At 66.3% G+C, this 26,707-nt stretch overlaps 2 protein-coding genes across 5 annotated transcripts; both read left to right on the top strand.

Moving 5' to 3' along the window:
- Positions 1 to 5,816: 5,816 nt before the first annotated feature.
- Positions 5,817 to 12,569, top strand: KRT8 (keratin 8). 3 transcript variants are annotated; one of them, XM_063359059.1, is made up of 9 exons: positions 5,817 to 6,523; positions 7,545 to 7,753; positions 8,514 to 8,574; positions 8,695 to 8,790; positions 8,900 to 9,064; positions 9,380 to 9,505; positions 10,315 to 10,535; positions 11,942 to 11,997; positions 12,103 to 12,569. In XM_063359059.1, the coding sequence occupies exons 1-9, from the start codon at positions 6,191 to 6,193 to the stop codon at positions 12,294 to 12,296; spliced, it is 1,461 nt and encodes a 486-aa protein (XP_063215129.1). In that variant the 5' UTR covers positions 5,817 to 6,190; the 3' UTR covers positions 12,297 to 12,569. The 3 variants fall into 3 exon arrangements, with proteins under 3 accessions (XP_063215129.1, XP_063215127.1, XP_063215128.1); XM_063359058.1 differs by having other exon boundaries at positions 5,818 to 6,523; positions 12,100 to 12,569; XM_063359057.1 differs by having other exon boundaries at positions 11,942 to 12,569.
- Positions 12,570 to 22,191: 9,622 nt separating this feature from the next.
- LOC134526842 (keratin, type II cytoskeletal 4-like) lies at positions 22,192 to 26,707 on the top strand. 2 transcript variants are annotated; one of them, XM_063359114.1, is made up of 10 exons: positions 22,192 to 22,725; positions 23,355 to 23,572; positions 24,549 to 24,609; positions 24,824 to 24,919; positions 25,027 to 25,191; positions 25,416 to 25,541; positions 25,743 to 25,963; positions 26,193 to 26,227; positions 26,336 to 26,380; positions 26,450 to 26,707. In XM_063359114.1, the coding sequence occupies exons 1-10, from the start codon at positions 22,192 to 22,194 to the stop codon at positions 26,599 to 26,601; spliced, it is 1,653 nt and encodes a 550-aa protein (XP_063215184.1). In that variant the 3' UTR covers positions 26,602 to 26,707. The 2 variants fall into 2 exon arrangements, with proteins under 2 accessions (XP_063215184.1, XP_063215183.1); XM_063359113.1 differs by having other exon boundaries at positions 26,336 to 26,707.

Here is a 26,707-nt window from a genome sequence, read left to right as displayed (position 1 = left end):
TATAGCCGGGGGGAGGAGGGAGGGCGGCCCCACGGCACCTCCCCACGGCACGAAGGTGGGGCTGGATCCAGCCCAAGGCTTTGTTCCTGTGGGGTGCAGGGCAGAGGGACGGGGCTCGGCCCCACAAGCTGTGGGGCCCCAGAACAGAGGGACAGGGCTCAACCCCACACATTTTGGGGGACCCCACGGCTCCAGCTCTCCCCCACCCCCCCGTTGCCCACCAGCCCCACGTCACCCCACTGATACACCCGCCCACCCCACAGCGAACCCCATCCCTGGGGGCAGTGCCCCCCCCCCCGCAATTCCTGGGGTCCGCGGTGGGGCTGGACGTGCTGGAGACCCCGGGGCAGGGGGGGGGGTGTGTGTTGCTGTGGGTCCCCCGTGGGGCCGGTCCCGGGGGGGCTCGTCCTGCCCCACCGGCTCCATGAATCCCGCCCGGCCTCTCCCCGCCCCGAGATGGGTGGGGGGCACCCTCCCCCCCATCCCCCCTGGGGCACCCCCAGCCCAGGGACACCCCAGGGAGGGGCTCAGCCCCCCCCCCCCCCTCCCCCGGCCCGAGGTCGGTTCACGGCGGCCCCGGAGCATCGCGGGGCGGGGGGGGCACATTCCAGCCTTATCTGGGGGGCTGGGGGTGGTGTGGGGCAGGGCACGGCCCCACGGCGGGGCCAAGGGGGCAGCGATGGCCTGGGGGGTTGTGGGGGGGGGTCCTGGGGGACACAGGGGTGGCGGGGGGGTCCCCACAGCTCCCCCACCCCCCGGCCTCGCCCAGGTTCGCTCCTGCCGGGACATAAAGGGGGGGGGGGCAGGGGTGGGCCCGATCCTGGCACAGCCTGCGGCCCCGGCTCTGTCCTCATCGTCCCCCCTGTCCCCTCGGCCCCTCGGGCAGCCCCAGCTCCTGCCCCATTTTGCCCCATTCCCGCCCCGTTCCCACCCCACTCCTGCCCCATTCCCGACCCGTTTTGCCCCATTCCTGCCCCATTTTTTTCCCCATTCTGCCCCGGTTTTCCACATTTCCCCCCATCCCTGCCCCATTTTCCCCCGTTCCTGCCCCGTTTTTACCCGTTCTCCACCGTTCCCGCCCCGCTTTGCCCCATCCCTGTCCCGTTTTGCCCCGTTCCTGCCCCATTTTGCCCCGTTCCTGCCCCGTTCCTGCCCCATTTTGCCCCGTTCCTGCCCCATTTTGCCCCGTTCCTGCCCCATGCCGCCGCCGGCCGAGGGTTTGTCCCTCTGCCCGCCCCGCGCCATTTCGGTGGCCTCTGGGGCGCCGCCGGTGGCACCGGAGGAAGGAGGAGACCGGGGGGAGGGACACGAGGAAATGGAGGCGCTGGAGCTGCCCCGACCGGGGCCGCGCGGGGTCCCCCGGGCGCCCGACCCCCCCAGGGTCCCCGCAGTCCCCCCCCGCCCCGGGGTCCCCAATGTGTCCCATCCCGGGGTCGGGGGGGTCCCACCCTGGGGTCACGGGGATCCCCCCCGGGGGTCCCTGTGCCGTGCGGCCCTGGGGGCACGGGGGGGTCCCAGCCCGGGGTCCCCAAGGTGTGTCTTCCCCCCCAGAGGGTCCCCCCCAGTGCCCCCCCCGGGGTCCCCATGCTGTGTCCCCCCTCCAGGTGCCCCCCGCGGGGTCCCACCGGCGCAGGGTGGGGGGGTCCCGTGGGGTTCCCCACGCCCCCCTCCCCCTCTGCTCCCCACAGAGCCGGGGGGGTCCCCTCGGCCCCGCCGACGGTGGTGGGGGGGGGGGGGTCGCGGGCCGCTCCCCCCCCGGCCCCTTATCGCCGCATTCCTGCCGTGCCGGGGGGCGGCGGAGCCAGGAACAAACACGGCCCGGCCCCCCCGCCCCCCCCCGCTCCCGGCGGGGCCATAAACCCCACATGAAAGACCCGCGGCCGATAAGGCCCCGCCGCGCCCCCCCCCGGCCCCGAGACACCCCCGCCACCCCCCCCCCAGCCCCCGGGGACGCGGGACGGCACCGACCCCCACCCCCACGGGGGCAGCGGGGGGGTCCGGGCCGCCCCCGGCCGTCCCGTCCCGCTGGGGACACCGTGGTGGGGGGACACCCCCTTCCCCCCCGCCGCCGCCCCCCCCCGTTGTTAAGCGGGGCCCGGCCGCATTCCTGAGCCATTCCGCCATCCTCCTCCTCCCCCCGGCCCCCCCGGGGGCTGCTGCAACACGGGGGGGGGGACAAGACACAACCAAGGGGCCCGTCTCCCCGCCAAGGCCCCCCCCACACCCGGCAGGGTCCCCCCCCTCACCCGAGGGGTCCCCCCCCACCTAGCGGGGTCCCCCCCCGCAACCGAGGGGTCCCCTCCCCACCCAAGAGGTGCTCCCCCCTCCCAAGGGGTCCCCCCCCCACCCGAGGGTCCCCCCACCCGAGGCACCCCTGAGCTCCTGCTCGCAGGGTGACACGGACGGGGGGGTCCTGGGCACGGGGGGGACCCCCACCCAGACACGGTGCGCCGGGAGGGGGGGTTACTGCACCCGTGGGTGCACCCCATCCCCCCCCACGCAGCGCCCCGCGGCCCCTCGCAGACCCCCGGGGACACCCCCCCCCTTCTCTGGGGACACGCCGGGGGGGTGGCAGCCGGCGGGGGTCGGGGGTGCCCCCCCCCCCCTCAGCGGCCCACCCAAACCGGGGTGTGGGGCCCCCCCGGCTACGCGGGGGGAGACGCCGATCCCGGGGCGGGGGGTGTGTGTCAGGGTGGGCTGCAGCACCCTGGGGGGGGACCACCCCCCTGGGGGCACCGGGCTGGGGGCGGGTGGGGAGTTTATGGCCAAGTGTCTCCCGGTGCGGGGCCGTCCATCCCGGGGGGGCGAGGGGACGCGGGGGTCGCTCTCTGGGGGGCCTGGGGATGCTGCCTGCCCCCCCCCCGGCTCCGGCTGCCGTCCGTGCCTCAGTTTCCCCAGCTGCGGGGTACGGAGCGGGGCAGGGCTCGGCCGTGGGGGGGGCCCGCGGCTCCTCGGGGGTCGGGGCCGAGCTGGGGGGGGCGGGCGGGGGGGGTCCCGCACCCTACCGGCACCTGGCACCCCCCGGGGCCCCGCTCCCTCCCTGCCGGCTATCGCGGCGGGGGGAGGCATTTGCCTGGGCTGCAAATTCCTGGGCGATAAGAGACTGGGCGGGACGGGAGCGTCCCGGGGGCGGGGGGGGGGCGTCCCGGGGGGCTGGGGAGCTCCTCGGGGGGGTGCGGGGCTCCTCCGGGGGTGGGAGAGTTCGCAGCGCCCCTCCCCGGGCCATGGCCGCTTTCAGCCCCCGGGAGGGAGGGGGCGGCAAACTGGGTCCCCTTCCCGGGTGTCGCAGCTTCGGTGACCTTGAGACCCCCCCTGCAAAGTGGGGGGAGCTCAGCCGTGCCCCCCCCCCCCGCTGCAGTTCAACAAGGGGATGCTGGTCCAGGCGGGGGGAGCCGGGAGGCTCCTGGCCCACGGGCTCCGTGTGGGGATTCGGGGTGGCCGTGGCCGGGCAGGGACAGCCAGGGGACAGCCGGGGGACAGCCAGGGGACAGCCAGGGGACAGCAGAGGGACAGCCGGGGGACAGCCAGGGGACAGCCGGGGGACAGCCGAGGGACAGCCGGGGGACAGCAGAGGGACAGCCGGGGGACAGCCAGGGGACAGCGAGCCGGTTGCCTCTACCCCGGGGTGGGTCCATAAGGGTGGGACCGTCCAGGGATCAGCAGGAGGATGGAGGTGTATCCAGGGGGATTGGGTGGGTGGCTGGGTCTGTCCTGGGGTGGAGGGAGGGATGGAGGGAGGGATGGATGGAAGAATGGATGGATGGAGGGAGGAATGGATGGATGGAGGGAGGAACAGATGGATGGAGGAATGGAGGGATGGAGGGATGGATGGAGGAATGGAGGGATGGATGGATGGAGGGATAGAGGGATGTCTAGAAAGGTGTGGTTAGGCCTGGCCAAGGCTGGAAGGACAGACAGATGGGTATCTGGAGGGTCCATGGATGGGTGAGTCTAGCTAGAGATGGATAGATGGAGGGATGGAGGGAGGGATGGATGGGTGGATGGAGGGATGGATGGAGGCATGGGCGGATGGGTGTCTAGAAGGACGGGTGCATGGCCAGTTCTGGCCAGGGATGGCCGGGTGGGCGGACAGATGGCCGAATGGACATCTAGAAGGGTGGGCGGGCGGCAAGGCCTGGCCAAGGCTGGAGACGGGTGGATGAACGGACATCTAGCAGGGTGGCTCTGGCCGGGGATGGCCAGGCGGGTGACGGGCACGTGCATCAGGTGGAGGTGGCTCCATGGGTCTGTCCTGGATCCGTGGCTGCCCTGGGGCCACCCTTCCTGCTGCACCGGAGCCGCCGAGCTCCAAATCCCTGCCTGCAGGTGCCGGGCGCCGCGTGCCGTCTCGGCCCAGCGCCCGCCGCTCCCGCGCGGGGCAAGTCCCGTCCTGACCGGCTGCCTGAGCCACCGCCGCACCTGGCAGCATCTCCCCGGTGCCAGGGCACTGCCGGAAACCTGCCCGAGCTCTGGAGAGGCAGGTGGAGAGGTGGCACGGCACGGCACGGCACGGCACAGCACGGCACAACATGGCACCACACAGCACCACACGGCACGGCACGATGGGGACCCTGCATGGGGGGCCCGATCCTGCCCCGGGGGGGATGAGGTGCAGCTGCTCAGGGCGCAGCCGGGGTTTCAGCCAGAAACACGTCGAGTCTCTCCATTTTTGTGGGTTTTTTTTTTCCGCATTTTGAGGGATTTGTGCAGAGGGCAGGAGGTGACAGGGGGCAGGGGCTGATGGGGCTGGGGGACACGGGCGTGGGGACACGGGCTTGGGGATGTAGGTGGTGACATGGGGCTCAGGACACGGGGGTGCAGGTTGGGGACATGGTGCTGGGGATGTGGGTTGGGGACAAAGGGGTGGGGGTGGGCTTGGGGACGCGGGTTTGGGTTGTAGGTTGGGGTAACGGGCTTGGGGACAGGGGCTGGGGATGCAGGCTTGGGGACATGGGTGTGGGGACACAGGCTTGGGGACACGGGGGGGGGACATGGGGCTGGGGACAGGGCCTGGGGGGACACAGCCTTGGGGACAGGCAGGACGGGTGGGGGCACAGACATGGAGATGGGGGCTGGGGACATAGATTGGGGGAGCCAGGTTGGGGAAGTGGTTGGGGACACTCCGTGGGGACGAGCCCTGGGGTTTCCCCCCGGGCTCAGGGTGCTGGGGGGGGGGGGGGGGGACGGGACACCAGCAGCCGGATTTTGGGGTGAGCACCCCCCTGCCCCCGCAGCCCCGGGGAGGTCTCCTCGCCCCAGACACCCCCAGCCCTTCCTGCTGCCCCGTGGATCCCAGCAGCTCTGGTGGATCCCAGCAGCTCCCAGGGGATCCCAGCAGCTCTGGTGGATCCCAGCAGCTCCAGCAGATCCCAGCAGCTCCCAGGGGATCCCAGCAGCTCCCATAGATCCCAGCAGCTCCGGTGGATCCCAGCAGCTCCCAGGGGATCCCAGCAGCTCCCATAGATCCCAGCAGCTCCGGTGGATCCCAGCAGCTCCCAGGGGATCCCAGCAGCTCTGGTGGATCCCAGCAGCTCCAGCGGATCCCAGCAGCTCCCAGGGGATCCCAGCAGCTCTGGTGGATCCCAGCAGCTCCCGTGGATCCCAGCAGCTCCCAGCGGATCCCAGCAGCTCCCATGGATCCCAGCAGCTCCCATGGATCCCAGCAGCTCCCAGCGGATCCCAGCAGCTCCCATAGATCCCAGCAGCTCCGGGCCGCTCCGAAGGGGTTAAGGCGAGGCAGGTGCTGCTCCGGGCCCTCCCATCGCTCTCCCATGGCTCTCCTCCTCCAGCCCTGGATATAAACCCGGAGCCGCTCTCCCCGCCCTGGATCCGGCCTCCCCCAACCCGTCCTGCCTGTCCTGCCACCCCCCTGCCCGCCTGCCTGCCGCCCTGCCCAGCTCCAGCCCTCTCCCAACCCTCCGCAGCCTTCTCGCCCGGCTCCCAACCTCCTGCCAACCTCCTTTCGCCTCTTCCAACCCCCTTCCAACCCCTTCCAACCCCCTTCCAACCTCCTGCCACCTCTTCCAACCTCCTGCCACCTCTTCCAGCCTCTTCCCAACCTCTCCCAAACTCCTGCCACCCTTCCTCAGACCTTCTCCCAGCCTTCTTGCCGCCTTCTTGCCCCTCTTCCGACCTTCCTGCCCCTCTTCCAACCTTCTCGCCCACCTCGCCACCCACCTGCCCGCTCGCCATGTCCGTCACCGTCACCAGGAAGACCGTGAGAAGCAGCTCGGCCGTTCCCGGCCGCTCCTTCAGCTCCCACTCCTACACCGCCGGCCCCGGTGTGAGGATGAGTACGGCTTCAGCCTTCAGCAGCTACGGGGGGAGCCGCTACGGAGCCGGGCTGTACCGGGGCCCGGCCGTCGCCCCGGGGACGGGGGGCGGCATCACGGCCGTCAGCGTCAACCAGAGCCTGCTGACGCCCCTCAACCTGGAGATCGACCCCAGCATCCAGCGGGTGCGGAAGGAGGAGAAGGAGCAGATCAAGACGCTCAACAACAAGTTCGCCTCCTTCATCGACAAGGTGGGGTGAGGGGGGGGCTGGGACCCCCCCCGGGGACCTCCTGGTGCCTTCAGGCACATCCCGAGCCCCTTGGGGGACACTGTGACCCCTCTGAGACCTCCTGAGCCCCTCGGGGATGCTGAGACCCCCTTTGGGGACCTCCCGAGCCCCTCAGGGACCTCCTGGCCCCTTCGGGCACGTCCTGAGCCCCTTGGGGACATTGTGACCCCCTTGGGGACATCCTGGCCCCTGTGGGGACATCCAGAACTCCTTGGGGACCTCCTGAGCCCTCTGGGCACATTTGGCCCCCTTGGGGATATCCTGGCCCCTTTGGGGACATCCAGATGCCCTTGGGGACACCGTGACCCCCCTGGGCACATTGGGGACGCCTTGGGGACCCCCTTGGAATGTCCCCCCCCAGGGACCCCCTGAGCCCCTTCGGGCTCCTTGGGGACTTCCCACCCCCCCTGCTGGGGACACCCCTGTCCCCTCCCCTCGCTGGGGACACAGCGGCCGGGGCAGGAGCTGGGGCGGGAGAGGGTGTCCTGTCCCCACCCCACGGGACCCCCCCGGGCCGGCCCCCAGGACCCCCCCAGACTCACCCCCCAGAGCCGGGTCGCACCCCAGGACCCCAGAATTGCACCCAAGACCCCCCCGGCTTGCAGCCAGGACCCCAAATTTGCCCCCAGCACTCCCAGATTTGCCCTCCGGACCCCCAGATTTTTCACCCAGGACCCCAAACTTGCCCCCTGCCACACCCGTCACCCCCCCCCCCCCGCCCCTTGCAAAGCAGCACCCAGGACCCCCCCAGCCTTGCACCCAAGACCACCCAGGACCTCCAGATTTGCACCCAGGACCCAAAATTTGCACCCCGGGACCCCAGATTTTCACCTGGGACCCCCCCCCCTTGTCCCCACCCTCACCCCCCCACCTCACCAACCCCCACCCCCCGCTGTCCCAGCCCCAGGGTGGGATTCCCAGCGCGGTGGCGGGGGGAGCGATGCTGAGACACCCCCCCCTTCCCCCCCCCCCCTTCCCCCAGGTGCGGTTCCTGGAGCAGCAGAACAAGATGCTGGAGACCAAGTGGAGCCTCCTGCAGAGCCAGAAGCCCCCCCGGGGCAACCTGAGCGGGCTCTTCGAAGCCTACGTGGCCAGTCTGCGCCGCCAGCTGGAGGGCCTGGGCCAGGAGCGCCTGCGGCTGGAAGCCGAACTGGGCAACATGCAGGGGCTGGTGGAGGAGTTCAAGAACAAGTCAGTCCCGGCCCCGGGGACGCCCTGGGGGTCTGAGACGGGTGGGGGGCACCCCCTGGTTGTGTCCCCTCCCAGGGCCGGGGGGAGGGGGTTGGGGACAGGGCGCTGTCACCCCTTGGTGGCGTCCCAGAGGGTCCCAGGGTGTGTGTGTGGGGTTGGGGACGGGGGATGGACCCTCCTCGATGGCGTCCCAGTGGGTCCCGGAGGCGTTTGGGGGGGGCTGGGGACACCAGGATGGGGCTGGAGTGTCCCCTCCACGGTCCTCAGGGTGGCTTTGCCCGGGGGGGCGGTTCTTCCGCTGCACGGGACATCCCGGTGGATGGGACCCCGTGTCCCCACATCCTGCTGTCCCCGTGTCCCTGCATCCCTGTTTCTCCATGTCCCTGTGGCACTGTGTCCCTATATTCCCGTGTCCCTATATCCCCATATCCCCATGACCCCGTGTCCCTGCATCCCTGTTTCTCCATGTCCCCGTGGCACTGTGTCCCTATATTCCCGTGTCCCTATATCCCCATATCCCCATGTCCCCGTGTCCCTGCATCCCTGTGTCCCCATGTCCCTGTATCCCCCGTGTCCCTACATCCCCGCGTCTCCATGTCCCTGTGTCCCCATATCCCCATTTCCCCCATGTCCCCGTGTCCCCATGTCCCTGCATCGCCATGTCCCCGTGTCCCCATGTCCCTGCATCCCCGTGTCCCCGCACCTCCGGCCCCCCCCGGCCCCCTCGGCCCCAGCTCCGAGCCCTCGCCTCTTCCCCAAGGTACGAGGAGGAGATCAACCACCGCACCGAGAAGGAAAATGAGTTTGTTCTGCTCAAAAAGGTGTGTGGGGTGGGGCTGGGGGGGCTGGGCAGCGCCGGGGGAACCTGGGGGGGTGACAGGGGGTGACGGGGGGGCGATGGAGGGTGACGGGGGGTGACGGGCCGCCGGCTCTGCCCACAGGACGTGGACGAAGCCTACATGAACAAGGTGGAGCTGGAGTCGCGCCTGGAGAGCCTGACCGACGAGATTAACTTCTTGAGGCAGCTTTACGACGAGGTACGGGGTCTCCTCCCCTGGGGGGGGGCCACACATGCACCGAGTTGTCTGTGCTCAGCCCCAAACACCACCCCCCCCCCCCCAACCCCCCGCCTTCCCTTGCGCGCAGGAGCTGCGGGAGCTGCAGTCTCAGGTCTCCGACACCTCCGTCGTCCTCTCCATGGACAACAGCCGCAGCCTGGACCTGGACGGGATCATCGCCGAGGTGAAGGCGCAGTACGAGGACATCGCCAACCGCAGCCGCGCCGAGGCCGAGAGCATGTACCAGATCAAGGTGAGCCGGGGGTGCTCCGGGCTCTCCCCCCCCCCCCGCCCCCCATCGTTTCTCCCCGCTCTGGGACGGAGGAAGCCCAGGCTCCTTCCTCCTCCTCCTCCTCCCCGGGCCGGCTCCCTCCCTGCCCCGCGGCGGGCGGCTGCTGCGTGGGAGAGCGCCCGGCTCCGAGCATCCCCCCCGGCGCGGGCACGTCCCGGCTCTTTTCTCCCCGATTTTGGGGTGCTGGAGGGATGAGGGGGAGGGGGAAGGGAAAGGGAAAGGGAAAGGGAGGGAGAGGACGCCCCGTCTCCAACCCGCCCGCTTGGGCCCCCACAGTACGAGGAGCTGAAGACGACGGCGGGGAAACACGGGGACGACCTGCGCAACACCCGCAGCGAGATCAACGAGCTCAACAGGCTCATCCAGAGGATCCAGGCGGAGATCGAGGCGCTCAAGAACCAGGTCTGGGAACGGGCCCCCCCCACCCCCCCCGGGGCGAGAAAGCGGGGAGACGCTGCCCGCTCCTCCCCCGCCAGCACCGCCATGGCCCCTCCGGGCCTTTAACCCCCCCCGGACCCCCCCAGACCCCAAGGGGCAGCCCGAGATAGGGGGAGGGATCGATACCCTGGAGATGACGTTGGGGGTCACAGCCCGGGTGCAGGGGGATGCTGGGGGGGCACGGGATGGTGGGACATAGAGGGTACTGGGGGGCAAGCAATAGTGGGGGGACACGGGATGGTGGGGGGCACTGAGGTTGCTGGGGGACACGGGATGGTGGGACATGGGGGATGCTGGGGGGGGTGAGGGATACTGGGACATGAGGGATTCTGGGGGGCGAGGGATGCCGGGGGGGGTGGGGGATGCTGGGGGGGGGTGAGGGATTCTGAGATGTGGGGGATGCTGGGGGGCATGGGGGTACTGGGGGGTGAGGGATACTGGGACATAGGGATTTTGGGGGGTGAGGGGTGCTGGGGGGGGTGAGGGATGCTGGGGTAGGGGGGATGCTGGGGAGTGAGAGGTGTTGGGGGGCTCAGGGGATGCTGGGGGGGGCTCGGGCTATTGGGACATGAGACTCCTGGAGGTGAGGGATGCTGGGGGGCATGGGGATGCTGGGGGGGCGAAGGGTGCTGGGGGGGGCGAAAGGGTGCTGGGGGGTGAGGGACGCTGGGGCACCGGGGATGCCGGGGCACTGGGGACGCCGGGGCACGAGGGACCCCCCCAGCCCCTTCTCCACGTCACCCCCCCCCCCCGCCCCGGGGCGCGCGTTGCAGCGAGCCAGCCTGGAGACGGCCATCGCGGAGGCGGAGGAGCGCGGGGAGCTGGCGCTGAAGGACGCCAAGGGGAAGCTGGCGGAGCTGGAGGCCGCCCTGCAGAAGGCGAAGCAGGACATGGCCCGGCAGCTGCGCGAGTACCAGGAGCTGATGAACGTCAAGCTGGCCCTGGACATCGAGATCGCGACCTACAGGAAGCTGCTGGAGGGCGAGGAGAGCAGGTGGGGGCTCCCCGGGGGGGTGACTCGGGGGGACCCGCATCCCACATCCCGCGCCCTGCATCCCGTGGGCATCATCCTGCACCCCGCGTCCCACGGGCATCCCACGGCATCCCATGATCGTCCAGTGTCCCACGGGCATCCTGCACCCCGTGGGCAACCCGTATCCCGCATCCCGTGAGCATCCCGCATCCCACACCCTGCATCCCGTAGGCATTCCACGTTCCGTGGGCATCCCACGGGCATCCCGTACCCTACACCCCACACCCTGCATTCCGCAGGCATCCCATCGTCATCCTGTGAGCATCCTGCATCCCATATCCTGCGTCCCATGGGCATCCTGTATCCCATATCCAGCGGGCATCCCATATCCCATGGGCATCCCGCATCCCATAGGCATCCTGTGAGCATCCCGTATCCTGCATCCTGGGGGCACCCTGCCTCCCGCATCCCATGGACATTCCGTGGGTATCCTGTCAGCATCCCGCATCCCATATCCCACGTCCCTCATCCCATATCCCATGGGGATCCCGCATCCCACAGGCATCCCATATCCCACATCCCGCATCCCGTATCCCATATCCCATTGGGGTCCCACATCCCACGGGTATCCCATATCCCATGTCCCGCATCCCATATCCCATGGGGATCCTGTGGGCATCCTGTGAGCATCCTGCATCCCATATCCCGCATCCCAGGAGCATCACATATCCCGTATCCTGCATCCCGTGAGCATCCCATATCCCACACCCCGTATCCCGTTGGGGTCCCGCATCCCATGGGCATCCTGGGAGCATCCTGCGTCCCGTATCCCACATCCTACATCCCGTATCCCGCATCCCATGAGCATCCTGTATCCCGCATCCCGTATCCCATGGGGATCCAGCATCCCGCAGGCCTCCCGCAGCCCCCCCCAGGTATCCTCAGGGCTGTGGCCAGGACCGGGAGGCCCCCGCGTCCCTCTGCCCCCGCATCCCTCTGCCACCGTGTCCCACCTGGCCTCGGGCATGTCCCTCAGCCCCCCGCATCGCAGGGTGTCCCCCCCATCACAGGGTGTGTGTCCCCAGCCATGGCAGCGTGTCCCCCCCCACCATGGCAGGGTGTGTCTCCCCATGGCAGGGTGTGTGTCCCCCCCCATGGCAGGGTGTGTCCCCCCCCCACGGCAGGGTGTGTCCCCCCCCCATGGCAGGGTGTCCCCTCCTCCATGGCAGGGTGTCCCCTCCTCCATGGCAGGGTGTCCCCTCTCCCATGGCAGAGTGTGTGTCCCCCCATGGCAGGGTGCAGGGTGTGTCCCCCCCCCATGGCAGGGTGTGTGTCCCCCCATGGCAGGGTGTCCCCTCCTCCATGGCAGGGTGTCCCCCCCCCATGGCAGGGTGTCCCCCCCCCATCCCAATTTCTCCTCCTGCCAGGCTGGAGTCGGGCATGCAAAACCTCAGCATCCACACCAAGACGACGGGGTACTCGGGTAAGGCGGGGGGGGGGGGGTGGTGGTGGTGGCAGGGACCCCCCCACACCCTGGTGCCACCCCCAGGTGCCACCAGGCTCACGGCTGGTCTCTCCCCCGCAGCAGCCGGCTTCGGGGGGGGCTTCGTGGGAGGCTTCGGGGGGGGTTTCGGCGGGGGCTTCGCCAGCTCTGGCTACGCCATGCCCCCCCCCGCCCTGGAGAGCTCGGCTGTCACCAAGTCCCGCGCCATCGTCATCAAGAAGATCGAGACCCGCGACGGCAAACTGGTGTCCGAGTCCTCCGACGTCCTGGCCAGCTGAGCCCCCCCCCGCGTCCGGCCCATGGATGGATGGGACCCCTGGCACCCCCTTCCTGCCCTCCCCCCCCCTCCCAGGGCAACCTGAGCCAGTGCCCCCCCCGGTCCCCACCGAGGGCTCCAACCCCCCCGTTGTCCCCAACCCCGCCGTCGCCATCCGTCCTGCCCCCCCGCCACGTCCCCACTGGAGCTGTGGGGTGGGAAATGGGGGGGTCTGTCCCTCCCCCTCGGGGGAGCCCTGCCGGCTCCGCTGCCGGAATAAAGCCTTTGGAATACGGAGGGGGTTTGGTAAATGCTGGTGCCCGTGGGGATGGGGGAGGGGCTGGGGAGGGGTCACCCCAGGCCAGGGGTGCCGGGATCCGTCCTGGGGTGCCAGGGTCTGTCCTGGCCTTCCAGGAGCCACCTGGGATTCCAGGATCCATCCCAGGGTGCCAGGGTCCATCTTGGGGTGCTGGGATCCGTCCGGAGATGCCAAGATCTGTTCTGGGTGCCAGGGTCCGTCCCAAACTGCCAGGCTCCCGCTGGGCTCCCACACGCCGGGGTCTGTCCCAGGCTGCCAGGAGCCACCTGGGATTCCAGGATCCATCCCGGGGTGCCAGGATCCATCTGGAGCGCCAGGATCCATCTCAGGGTGCCAAGGTCCCTCCCAGGGTGCCAGGATCCGTCCCAGGGGGCCAGGATCCGTGTGGAGTGCCAGGATCCATCCCGGGATGCCAGCACCAATCCTTGGCTGCCAGGATCCATCCCGGGGTGCCAGGATCCATCTGGAGGGCCAGGATCCATCCCGGGGGTGCCAAGATCCCTCCCAGGGTGCCAGGATCCACCCCGGGGTGCCGAGGTCCCTCCCGGGGTGCCAGGATCGGGCCCAGCCCGCACACCCGGTGCCACCCGATGCGCTGGGGGGGGGTCTTTCAGGCCCCCCAGCCCCAGCCCACGCGGGTGCCGGTTCCGGCCCTCGTTAGCGCTGGCTGTAACGAGGCCGCGGCCCCCCCAGACCCGGCGGGCCCAACCCGGCAGGATTTTCCCCCAAACCGAGCCCCCCCCCCCCCCGCCCTGCGACATCCAGGGGACGGTTCCCATGGCGTCCGTCCCACGGAGCCGCCCCAGCCCCGGAGCTGCCGCCCGAGGCCCAGCCCCGCGGGATTCTCGGGTGTCTCGTACCGGGGCTGAGCCGCCGGGCGCCGCCGGGGGGGGGGAAAATGGTGGGAGCCTTTGATTTTCGGCTGCCCCCGCACCCCGAGACCCGCGGGGTCGCCCCCCCGGGGCGGGGGGGGGGGGGGCCTCCGCCAACAGCGGGGCCAGAGGGGCCCCGAGTCACCCAGGGAGGAGGGGACACCCCCCCGCCGCCTGCCCGTGTCCCCCCCCCGATCCGCAGTCGCAGGGGGGGCACGCAGCAGCCCCGTCTGGGGGTCCCAGCCCCCCCCTCGCCTTGAGATCCAGCCGCGGGAATAGCGGGGTGGGGGGGTGGGGGCGTGTGTTTAATGGGATTCCCCCCCCCGACCCACCCCCCCCCCCAGGAGGCGACGGGGGACGTAGCCGGGGCCACCGAAGCCGCTGGTGACAGACACGGGGCGGGGGGGGGGGGGGGACCCGGCTCGGAGCCGTCCCCGAGGTGTCCCCGCGGGGGGGGGGAGACGGGGGAGGGGGACCCCGGTTCCGAGCCGTCCCCGAGGTGTCCCCGCCGGGGGGGGGACACGGGGGACCCCGGGTCCGAGCCAGGCGGCGGCGAACGGGGACTTTGGCCCTGGGTTAATAATTAGCCGCCCGTCGGGGCCGGGGCCGGGTCCCGCTCCCGCAAGGACGTGGCGGCGGGGGGGGGGTGGGATTTGGGGGCTCGGGGGGGGCTGTGGGTGGCCCGTGCGGTAGAGGCGGGGGGCTCAGCATCCCCCCAGCACCCCCGGTGACCCCTTAGCGGTGTGTGTATGTGGGGGGTTTCGATGTGGGGCTGGGGGTGGGGGTGGGGGGGGAAGGGTCTTGGGGTGCTCCCGGAGTTGGGGTGCACCCCCCCCCCCCGGCCTCCCATTCCCGGTCCGGAGGTGACACCTGCCGTCTGCACCCTAATTACCGCTTGCAGTTAATTAACGTGCTCCGGGGCCTGTGGGGTCCCCTGCTCCCCCCCCCCAGCTTCCCTACCCCCCCACACCCGCAATGCCCGATGCCCCCAGCCCTGCCAGCTTTGCCCCCCAGGGGCGGGGGGGGCCCCCCAAGACCCCCCAGTTCTCGGTGCGGTGCGAAGGGAGGGGGGGCGGCAGCACCAGCAGCCGCCAGAGGCCCCTCGAGAGCAGCCCCGACACCCCCAGTCCCGGGGGGCTCCTAACACCGGGGTGGGGGGGGGACCTTGGGCCAAAGCGGGGCTGGTACTGGGCTGGGGGGGGGCACACAGAGCTGACACCCCCCCCCCCAATAAGGGGGGATGGGAGCAGCCGCAGTGCCCGTGTTCCCCCCCTGCCCCGGGGGGGGGGATTAAAGTGGGGTCAGCGCCCTGCACCCCTTTTTCTGACCCCCCCCCCCCCCAAATTCAGCACCACCCCGACCCTGCCGGGGGTGGGCTTTGGTGGGGTGTCCCCCCCCCCGGAATGCGCCCAGCTCCCTCGGGGCTCACCCTGTTTTTGGGGGGGCTGGGAGCCGGTTTGGGGGCTCACCGGGGTGCTGGGGCGGGGGCGGGGGGGGGTTTGGGGACTCCCCCCCGCAGGCTTCTCGCCCGGCCCCGGTGTCAGCGCCGGCCCCCCCGCGGTGTGGGGCTGGCGGGGACGCTGGGGGGCGGCAGAGGAGCGGGGATGGGGCACGGAGCCGCCGCGGCCGGATCCCGGGTTGCTGGCGGGGGTGGGAGGGGCGGGGCAGGATGCTGAGGGCCCCCCCGGGGGTGTGTGTGTGTGTGAGATCTCCTGCGGGGTCCCACCCCCGCCCCGACCCCCGGCTCCAAACCCCACCGAGCAATGGCGGGGCTGAGGGGGGGGCTGGATGCGGCCGGGGGCTTCGAGGGGGGGAACAGCCCATGGCCCCCCCCCCTCGTCGGGAGAAGCTGGGGCTCCTGCAGACGTGACCGCGCGGGGGAAACTGAGGCACGGGGCTGGCTGGAGCCGGGGGGGGAACCCGGGGGGCGTCCTTGAGCCCCCCCAAGGGTGGCAGCTCGGCGCCACATGCAAGACGGGAGTGGGAGGGTGGAAGGGCCCCCCCCCCCGAAGCAGCCCCCCATCTCGGTGCCTGCAGAACCCCCCTCCCCGCCGGGGGGGGGACCCCAGAACCGGGGTGCGGGGGGGCCACGGGAGCTGGCAGGGCCGGTCCCGGCGGGCGGGGCCGGGCAGGAGCGGGCAGGTCCCGGCTGCGCTGGGACAGGCCGAGGGGGGGGGACGGGGGGGGACAGGCCGGGGACAGGCCGGGGGGGACAGGCCGGGGGGGGGCTGGGGGATGAGGGGGGGTGACGGGGGAGGGGGACAGACCGGGGACAGGCCGGGGGGGGACACGCCCGTGGGGGGTTGGATTTTGGGTTTGTCGCCGGCAGGGTGCGGTGGCACCCCGGGTTTCAGTGTCACCCCCCCCTCCGCCCCGGCTGGGGCCAGGGGTGACCTCGGGGGTCCCCGACATCACCCCGAGGCTTTGTGGGACCCCCAGAGGGTCCCGAGGCGGGGGGGGGGTTAAAACCACCCATCACCTCCCAAAAAAGCCGGGGTGGGGGGGAAGGTGATGCCCTGTGTGGGGAAACTGAGGCAGGGATGCAACTTGGGGACACCTCCCCCCCCCAGGACCTGGTCCCCGCTGGCAGGATTTGACCCCCGAGACCACCTGGGGGTCCATCCCCGGGGAGTCGGGCCGGCTGCGGCCCCCCCCCGCCCCGGGCTGGGGTTTGGGAGGGGGAGGCCAGGGCAGGCTGATGCCTGACTCAGCTCATCTCACGGGTGGAGCCGTGACTCACCGGGAGGGACCTGCCGGGCCCCGGCTGCTGCCCGCGGGGTTTTCGGGTGTCCCCGGGCTGCCGGGGGGGGGCCCAAGCTTTGTTGGGGGGGGGGGGGGGCTGCTCTTTTGGCGTGTCCCGGGGTCTGGGGCGCGCTGGGGGGGACGACCTGGACGCTTGTGTTCCTCTGGGGCCGTGGGGGGAGAGGGGTGATGGGGTCTGGGGGTCCTGAGCCCGTGGCGGGGGGGGGTCACGGTGGGCACTGAAGGGGACAAGGGGACCCTGGAAGGGACCCAGGTGTCGGGACGGAGCTGAGCCACCAGCCCGGGTGCTTTGTGCCCCCCCAACTGATGGGACCTGAACCCCCATTTCTGAGGGGTCCCGAGCCTCTGTGGGACCCTCCGAGCCCGGCCCCCCCCTCCATTTTTGGAAATGCACCATTTGGGGCTCCTTCACCCCCAACCTCCCCCCCCGTGACCCCCACAGCCACAAGCATTTTGGGGTGGAAATGAGCAGCACCCGCCGAAGGGGCCCCCCCAAACCCGGGTGCTCGGGCGGGCGCCCCTGGGCGTGTGCCCCTCCTCGCACACGCGTGTGCAACACGCACGTCGTACGGGGTCCCTGCCCCACAGCGGGGGTGGGGGGGTGGGGGGGAGGCTCGTGTGGTGCCCCCCCCCGCCGCCGGGGCCCAGGCGTGGTGTTGGGGCGCAGCGACAAGCCGGGGCTCGTCGGGGAGTTCCACGCCTGTAATTAGCGTCGGGGGCAGGATCCGCCCCACGCTCAGCTCTGCGGAGTTTCACACGCACACCCCCGCGCCCTTCCCGGGGTGCTGCCCCCCCCCCCCCCCCCCCCGGGACCCCCGAAACCCCGCCTGCCCCCCGGCACCCCCCCCCGGCCCCATCGGCTTCATCCCCCTGTTGCAGGGGGGTGAAGCATCCCCAGACCCGGCACATTTTGGGGAGGGTGTTGCCCTTTTTTTGGGGGGAATCACCCCAGGATCAGGCGCGGGGCATCCCCCGGGTGCTGGTGAACACTCGGGCGGGGGAAGGTGGGGCGGTGGGGAGGGGCTGCCCCCTAAAAGTGGGGGTGGGTGGTTCGTCTTCCCGGCACCTCTCTGCCCTTTAGAGGGTGCTCTGCATTTACTGTCCCCGCACGGTGCACCCCAAGGACGGCGGGGGGCCGGTGTGGGATGGAGGGAGGGAGGGAGGGATCGGTGGATGGATGGACAGATGGAGGGACAGACGGACGGATGGATGGAGGGATGCAGGGACATCCCACAGGCCGCAGCCCCCTCGGTTCCCACCTCCATCACCCCCCATCTGCCTTCCCCCCCCTCGCCCACCCTCGGGGTGACCCCAGCACTTTGTCGGGGGGTGATGCTGCAGCCAAGTGGCCCTTTGCGCCGGCGGGGGGGGGGCTCTGGGGGCCAAAATCCCCCCATCCCAATTGCTTCAACCCCTCGGGTCCAGCAGCGGGTCCCAAACCCTCCCTCCATCCTCCGCCCAGCCTGGGCTCCAATTTTGCTGAAGGGAGCGGTGCTCCCTCACCCATTTGTCCCGTTTTCTTCCCCAAATCGCTCCTTTTCTGCTTGTTTCACATCAGAGACAGAGACTGTAACATCTTCATTTCTACCCCCCAGGTTATGGGTTACGAGGGATGTTTGCACGGGGGAAAGTCCTCTCCATCCTCCTGCCAGATCTGCAGGCGTTCGGAGAAACTTCTCCATTTCCACGAGGCTTTGAGGCTTCAGACCCGTTTTTCCTCATCCTTTTTCCACTAAAAATGAATGTTCTGGCCCCAGGCGGCACCGTTGGGGTGGGGGAATGGGCTGGGGGAGATGCTCTGCCCTGCAAACGCTCCCCAGCCGCCCACAGATGCTTAAAGGTGCAATTCCCCATCGCAGGTGTCTCCAGCACGACCCTTTTCCCTCTGAATGTGCCCCGTTTCGGTGTCCCCGTTTGCCCTCAGCGGGGACGAAGGATGCTCGGTGCTCGGTTTCTCCCAACATGAGGAAAAAAAGGGGGGAAATTGGTGTCGGGTGGGTCTTTATTCCTATGGGATGGGGTTATACGGCACTTGTGTGGGCTGCCGAGATGCCGGGGGACATCCCCCCCCGGGGGTCCACCCTCCCCCCGCCCGGGGGTAAATCCCCCCTCATGTCCCCAGGGGCGTCCCCGCTTCCCCTTCCCAGTCCAAGGCGGAGGCTCCTCCTGGCTACCTCCGGAATTACCCCCAATATTCCCTCGATGGGAGACCCCCGTCCCGGTTTCCCCCCCGCGGAGCCGGCCCGGGCCGAGCCGTCCCCGGCGCCGGGACCCGAGGTGACATCCGACGGAGGTGGCGGGGCCGCAGCGATGGGAATTGTCGCCGCGGGGAGCGGCGCCGGCGGGGGCCGGGGGAGAAGGGGCCGCCCGGGAGCTGCGTGTGCGCTGCGGCGGCGCCGGGGGCTCTTCGCTCCCCGCAACCGCGGCTCCGCCGGGAGCCGCCCGTCTCCCGCAACGCGCCGCTTTCATCCCTCCGCCGACCCGCCTCGCTATTTCTGCTTTTATGGTTCCCAGCTCACGGCCCAGCCCTGTTAATTTGCCTGGTTACTAATTGCCGGGCGAGCAGCCGGGAGCCTCCCGCTGCCCCTCGGCCCGGCGAAGGGGGTTTTCTCGGTCGCTCGCGGTCCCGGCGCGGCTTTGGGGTGGAACCGGGGGCATTTGGGTGCCCTGGTTGCGCTGCGCTTTCCCCTGGCTGCCGTCGGGGGGACGCTGCCCGTCTGCGGGGCCCAGGGGGACACGGGGGACGCCCGTGGCTGTGGATATCCCGGGTATCCGGCTGCGGGCCCGATGCACGGGGTTGTCCGGAGCCTTTTTTAACCCCCCTGCGAGGACACGTCTCCTCTTCCCAGCCCTCTCTGCCAGGCCGGGGAGCCCAGTGCCACCGGCCGGCCGGGGTCTGCGCTCGCCGCAAGTGGCTCCAGTGCCCACCGACGGCTCTGCAACACTCCCAGTACGAACTGGGGTGGCAGCCGTGGGACCGTGCTGCTTCCAGCGTTGTGATCCCTGCGATTCTTGGGAGAGATGCTGGGCACCGCCAGCTCCCGGGAGCAGAAATCCCAGTTTCTCTCACAGAATGGTGCAGGGAAGGTCCCATCCTGCCACGGTTCATCTCCTGAGGTGCAGGGAGCGTGCCTGCTCCTCTCTCAGACCCCCGAGACCCCCCCCAGGCACCAGCAGACGATGCAAGACCCACGGCAGAGGAACCCTTGGCCCTGGCGCCGGCGGGGATGGAACCTGCGGGGATGGAGCCTGCGGGTCCCTGCCCCACGGCTGCCACCCCACCACGGTGGGGGCCTGCCACCACGCTCGGGGACCTGTGGGCGCCCAAAGCTGCTGCCATGGCCCTGCGGAGCCTGGAGCGAGTCTCGGAAGTTCGTTAGAGAAACGCTGCCGGTGTTAGTGGAGCTGCAAACCCCCCCGGGGTGAGGACTCCCCTCTGGGCTGGGGAAGGACACAAAGGAGTTGGAGATTTACATTTTTCCATGGGAAGAGCCTCTTTTCTCCTCCCAGCCTGACATTCCAGCGTGGCCTGGTCAAGCTCTTGGGCACGTGTGTAGGTCTGGGGGTTTGTCCCCTGTCCGTAGGGAGAGGAGAAACCCCTGGGAAGGTGGAGGTGTGTGTGGGGACCAACAGCTGAGGAGCTCCCGGACACGTCGGGTGGGATGTCCCGGTCCTTCCTGATGGAGCCACGTAGATTTAAACCGCGCAGCAACGTGATGTTGAGATTTTATCTGGATTTCTGGTGCAGGAAAGGAGCCCGAGCCACGGGCTGGTCTGTAAGAGGAGGACTCACGTCTCCGGCGTTTGGAAAGGCCTAATCTCTGCCGCGTGCTCCGTCGGCTTTGCTGCCGTCACAGCTCTGGGAGGAGAGAGGAGTTGCTGGAATTTGACCTCTCCTCCCAGCCCGCCATGGGGGAGGCAATGAAAGTGGGGCTGGGTTGTCCTGTGGGCTCCGTCTCCGCTCCCCGCCCCGTGGCTTTGGGAAGAAGGTCGTCCCCACAGCGTGCTTCCCACCCCGGGAGGCTCATCCCAAAACCTTGCTGCCGCCGGCGCTGGGTGGGTGATGGTGGCCAACGCTGGGTGCCCAGGAGACCTCTGCTTTGCTCCTGGTGCCCTCACCAGCCCGGCAAGCGCTGCAGCCCCCCGAGATGCTCAACCTTGGGATGCCGGATGGATCTGGGAGGGAGCCCTGGTGTCCCAGCAAGGTTTTCCCACCCCGCCATGGTAGGGCAGGACTCCATGGGTGTAGCAGGGAGCTCTGTTGGCTCTCGATGAGGCGGGAGCCGTGCCAGGAGCCGGTGCTGGGAACTCCCGGCAGCTCCGCGCTGGGCTCCAACAGGTTCCTTCGGTTTCTCGGCAGATCTGCCGGTTGCGTAAGGTCGGGGAGACGCAGCTGCCGCCTCCTTTCCCTCGGGTCCAAGCCGCTTCCCCCCTCGCCCCGACCGCGTCCCCACCGGGAGATGGGAAATGGAGGATCCCCCAGTCCCCGGGGCGGGAGAAGGGTCTCCGGGTGGGAGTGGGGCGTGCAGGATGCTCATCGCCAAAGGGAACCACCATTTTCCCTCTTCCCTGCCGTGTAACCTCCCCCCCAGGCTGAAAATCCGGCAGCTCAACAAATGCCCGATGAGGTTCAGGAAGAAAATTCCTGCCTTCCCACAGAGATGTGCCCGGGACCCACATTTGCATGTTTGCAGAAAAGAATAAAAAAAAAAAGCCAGGGGTGAATAGACTCGTCGCTGGAACTGCTTCCCCGAAATCTCTCCCACGAGTGTCTCCAATAAAAGGGATAATTACAGAGTTGGCTTTTATTGTCACAGCTTCGGCTGCAGCTTGTGGTTCGGGGGGAAGTTTTACGGCATTTTATTTTTTTTTTAAATGGCGGGATAAATGGGGATCCGCAGTTGGGAGGCAGCTTCAGACACCTCTGCTCATTAAAATATAAATTAAAAGCGGTTAAGCAATTAAGTCCTACTTTATTTAAACAATGCGCGCTTGTTAATGGGGGTAAGGGCGGGAGCGGCTTTGCCAAGTGCCACGCGCTGCGGCTGGAGACCCTCGAGGATGCTCGGGAAGTATCCCGGCAATGCCCGGAAGGTTCCAGCCAAGGAGGGATGGGGACGGGCCATCCCGGGCAGGGGGCAGAGCTCCTCGGGCTGGTGGTGGCACCTGGACCCCGCTGAGGTTCGGCGCAGGGCGTGCAACACACAAATATCAAGATATTTTGGCCACTGTGAACCCCTCCGTGTGCCTCCAGGCTCTTTACACCAGTCAGAGGGATCTAAAACGACTTCAAAACCTGCTTAAAAGTGTTTCTAAGACTTCTTTATTTGACATAAAACTAATTTTATAACCCTGCCAAGGGCTAATGCTCTCCGGTTGTGAAAGAGTTTTGGGCAACCCAAGTCAAACCTCCTCTGAGCAGGAGGTTGAACCCAAGTGCATCTGAGGCTGCGATTGGGAAACCACGTTTTTGTTGGAATTCAGTGAACCAAGCACCTGCCATCAGGCTCAAAATGAGTGATTTAGCTAAAACAAGGGTTTCCCTTGAGGGGGTAATGTGTCAAGGAATTTGTACTGCTTTGTCATCGCCATAAGAGGCTCAGAAAGGCCTGTCACCAGCTGACAGTTGCAGCTGAGGGAATTTGATTTGGAGTTGTCCTTCCAACACCAACAATAGCTTTGTTTTTCTTAGCTCTCGAGGGAGTGTTTTGAGGCAGGTCATGCTGGTGGCAAGGAGAGGAGGCCATTCCTCTAAGCCCTAAAACAATGAATAGAAGCAAAAGAAAAAGACATCTCCACTCCCCTGACACCCGGCCAACTCCCTGAGCACATAAAAAGGGGCAGCCGGGCACTGCACCCACAGGACTCACCTCCTCTTGCCTCCGAACCTCCTCCTGCCGCCGCACCGCTCAGCTCTTCTCTCTCCTCTCTTCGCGGGTTGACTCTTGGGGTTACCCGTCACCATGTCTCGCCAGTCCTGTGGTCTCGGCAAGGGATTCAGCTCCAGCTCCGCTTGCTTCGGAGGGAGGAACAAGGTCACGTTCAGCTCGGTGTCCCGTGGAGGATGCAGGGGACCCGGCAATGCCGGTGGCTTCAGCAGCAGGAGCCTCTATGGCTTGGGAGGGAGTAAAAGCATCTCACTGAGAGGATTTGGTGGAGGTGGTGGTGTCTGCAGAGGTTTCGGGGCTGGTGGCCAAGGAGGCTTTGGCTACGGTGCCGGGGCAGGATTTGGTGGCTGCTATGGTGGTGGGGCTGGAGGTGGCTTTGGTGGAGGCCTCGGTGGTTCTTTTGGTGGCTTTGATGAAGGATTTGATGGCAGGATGGGGGGTCAAGGCTTTCCCCCTTGCCCACCGGGCGGCATCAGGGAAGTGACCATCAACCAGAGCCTGCTGGCCCCACTCAACCTTGAAATCGACCCCGAGATCCAGCAAGTGCGAACACAAGAGCGGGAGGAGATGAAGAAGCTCAACAACAAATTCGCTTCCTTCATTGACAAGGTGAGAGTGGCTTCAACCCGGGGCGGGGAGGTGGAGGTCTGAGCTCACCACAGCTCGTGCGGGTTGCAATTACTGCGAGGAACCCACCCAATAACACCCAGAGAGCCAGGCGTTGCCCAGACCACCCCAAAGAGCCCCGCAGACAGAGGGGTGGTGGCTGGAGAAGTGACTTTCCCAAGGTTCCCAAGGTCTCAAGGTGACTTTCCCTAGGAGAAACCCAGCAATAGGATCCTTGTTTCTGAAGACCATGGTGCTGGTGCGTGTGGGACCAGGTACCTCCACGCAGAGCATCCTCAGAGGAGCTGATGGAGACTCCGTCCATCCTCAGGGCTGAAGGACTTTGGGTGTTTTGGCCTGTTTTTAAGGAGAAGATGCCAAAGCTATGTGTGCACCCTGTTTCTCCTGCTTAGAGACTGTGAGATTGGAGAGAGAAGGTGACCCACCTTTGCCTGCTCACCCTAGAGCTGTGGTCCCACCCATCCAGTGGGACCCTGGAGTTATGGCTCGCTGGAGATGAGAATAGGCAGGAAGGTTAAACGCATTAAGCGGGAAAAAATTATGGGGAAAAAAATCAATGAAAAGATGCCTTTGGGAATAGTCTGACTCCTCTTCCGCCCACTCTCATTTAGGTCCGGTTCCTAGAGCAGCAGAACCGAGTCCTGGAGACCAAGTGGAAACTCCTGCAGGAGCAGGGTGGCACAGGGACGGGTGGCAGGAACCTGGACCCCTTTTTTGAGAGCTACATCAGCGGTCTGAGGAAGCAGCTGGACAGTCTCTCCAGCGAGAAGCATCAGCTGGACTCAGAGCTGAAGAGCGTCCAAGATATGGTGGAAGACTTCAAGACCAAGTATGTTGTTCTCAGTGTAGTCATGGCTGGGGGTGAAAAAAATAGAGAGAAAAACTGACCTTGAACAGTCAGAAAATTCAAGGGATGATAAGAAATGGCAATATTTCACTTGTTTCAATGATTAGAAAATGTAAAAGGTTTTGGGGAAGTTTTCATCAGGTGTGTTTTGACAGTAGGTGGTGATTTTTCGAAGTATTTCTCAGTATTTATTGTTGTCTGAGTTATGGTTCTCACTACAGCAGGATCCTCTACTATTTGTTTTCCTCACTTAAGAATCCATGGCATTATGATTTAATGAACTAATTAGATCAGTTATTACATCCTACTATAATTTCCTCATGGATTTCCTTATGGATTCCTTCCCATAATATCCTTCATGATTCAAAGCTTAGAGCTTTCTTTGGAAGGACGATGTGGGGTAAAAACAAACAAACAAACAAAAAAGATGCTTTTCCTGCTATTATTTATTAATTTGTCCAGTTGGAAAAGCCAGAACAAAGCCTGGAGAAATGCTTCCACTGAAGGAGTTAAAAAAAATGGTGAGAAAGAGCCTTTGGGACTCGTCAGGATCAAGCAGATCCCATGCTCTAATGAGGTTGCAGGTTGAAAACTGAGGTTTTTTGGGGGATCATCCCTACCACTCAATGGTCTGCAGGAATTACCTGCCCCAATGAGGGGTTGGAAATGGCCCGTGTTGAGGACCTGAAGGTCCTTGGGTCTTGTTGGAGGAGCTGGAGTGACCACAGCCACCAGGGCTCGGTGTCGGCAGAGAGAGGACTCCTCTCTGCTGGCGTTTTTCAGCGAGCTGTTGGACACGTCCAGAAAGGCAAAGTGCCGTTGCTTGTCCATAAATCTTGCTCATGGCAGGTCTATTTTTGCTGCGTTCGTTAGTCTGAGGCCAACAACGCCTCATTGCCAGCAGCAGCCAGAGCCAAAACAAGCAGACAGATTCAATCTCCCTCGTTATAATCAACAGGTACGAAGAGGAAATAAACAAAAGGACAGCTGCGGAGAACGATTTCGTGCTCCTAAAAAAGGTAAAGTACTTTTTTTTTCTTTACCACAAAGGCACATCCTTGGTTCAGAGGATGCCTTGCTTCCATCAGCGCTGGTTCGTTAGCATCGGAGACAAACCAGGGCCCCGAGACAGACGTGCCATGGAGAAATGGAGCACCAAAGGGCTCATGGTTAAATGTTAGATAAACGGGTTTGCGTCAGGCAGAAGGTTTTCACTTCCCATTTCTGCTGCAGGACGTGGATGGAGTCTATATGACCAAGGTGGAGCTTCAGGCAAAACTAGATTCTCTGGCAGATGAGATTAACTTCTTGAAGTACCTTTATGAAGCGGTGAGTGGTCCAGCCGCCCTCCAGAGGGGGACGCTGGGGTGGAGATGGGTTGGGACACCGTAAGGAAGTTACGGCAGGGCTAAAGCCAGATCCGGTGTGAATTACAGGAGCTCTCACAGATGCAGAAGACCGTTTCCGACACCTCTGTGGTTCTCTCCATGGACAATAACCGAAACCTGGACCTGGACAGCATCATTGCAGAGGTCAAAGCCCAGTACGAGGAGATTGCCAAGAGGAGCCGGGAGGAGGCTGAGTCCTGGTACCAGAGCAAGGTGAGTGCTCCCCACCTTGCTTGTGATCACGGATGGTTGGGGAGGTGGAAGGAGCTGCCGGTGGTAGCTCAGACGATGCTGAAACCTGGGATGTTGCAGGTTCTGGTGCAGCCAGACTGGAGCCAGCACATGCATGGTCACCTTGGCTTGCATGGGTACAGAGAGCCGTTGTGAGGAACGGCTCGTGGTGGACCTGACATGCTCCTCTCCCTTCTGCCTCACAGTATGAAGAGCTGCAGGTCACGGCAGGCAAACACGGAGACAGCCTTAAGGACACAAAGGCCGAGATCTCTGAGCTCAACCGCATGATCCAGAGGATACGGAGTGAGATCGAGAGCGTGAAGAAACAGGTAGGGGTTGCATTTTTTGAGAAATGGGTGTGAGCTCTGGGTTATGCCCTTCAGAGCTTCCCTAAAAGCAAACAGTCTGGTAACAGTCATTGTAAGCGGGAGGGAACCTGTTGTGTTTGCGAATAGCTGAGCCCAAGTGATCTGGGGTCATGGCTCCATCTGCCCCTGCCCCACTCATCACGTCCACCTCTTCTCCTCCAGTGTGAAACTCTGCAGAGCTCCATCGCGGACGCCGAGGAACGTGGGGAGGTGGCCCTCAAGGATGCCAGGACCAAACTGACTGAGCTGGAGACAGCCCTGCAGAAGGCGAAGCAGGACATGGCCCGGCAGCTGCGCGAGTACCAGGAGCTGATGAACGTCAAGCTGGCCCTGGACATCGAGATTGCGACCTACAGGAAGCTGCTGGAAGGAGAAGAGTGCAGGTGGGTGAGGATTCAGCAAGAGCTTGATTGCATCCTGCTAAATCAATGGGAAGAACGTGGCACATCGCATCTCCTCTACTAAAATATCAATGGTGCTGCCATTAGCTACGGACTACGGTCCTATAGCTGCTCTTTATGCCCATGGTCTGATGGACCAAGCCTAGCTTTGTGGAGCTGGACCAGTCAGATGCTCTGGCTGGAGCTGACGCTCCATCTCTTTTCCTTGCAGGATGTCTGGAGAGTGTCAGAGCGCCGTGAGCATCTGTAAGTACCATTCCCTGCTCCCGAGGGAACGTGGCGGGTTGGGATTGATGCTCCAAAGCTTTCTGGTGGCATCAGAGGTAACCTCACACCTTCTGTTCTTCCCTGCAGCTGTGGTGGGAGGCAGCAGCAGCGCTGGGGGAGGTGGATACGGCAGCGGACTGTGCCTTGGAGGAGGAGGAGGAGGATTCGGAGCTGGAAATGGGAGAGGCAGCTGTAACACAGGCGGTGCCGGCTTCTGCTACAGCCTAGGAGGGGGCGGATTCGGCTCCGGGGGAGGATTCGGTGCTGGGGGGGGATTCGGCTCTGGAGCGTGTAACTCCGTGGTGGTGGGGTCTGGCAGCATCCTGAAGAACACCTGCACCCGGAGGTTCTAGGAACTCCGGCGCCCTCATCACCACCCTCCCGGCAACCAAAGGAGAAAGGAAGCAAATTTCATGACGGCCCCCCCCGACCCCCCCTTCCTTCCTTGCCACGGTGGCA

Source organism: Chroicocephalus ridibundus, chromosome 24 (genome assembly GCF_963924245.1).
Source record: "Chroicocephalus ridibundus chromosome 24, bChrRid1.1, whole genome shotgun sequence".
Lineage (NCBI taxonomy): Eukaryota > Metazoa > Chordata > Aves > Charadriiformes > Laridae > Chroicocephalus > Chroicocephalus ridibundus.
This window is presented reverse-complemented; position numbering and strand designations above follow the sequence as displayed.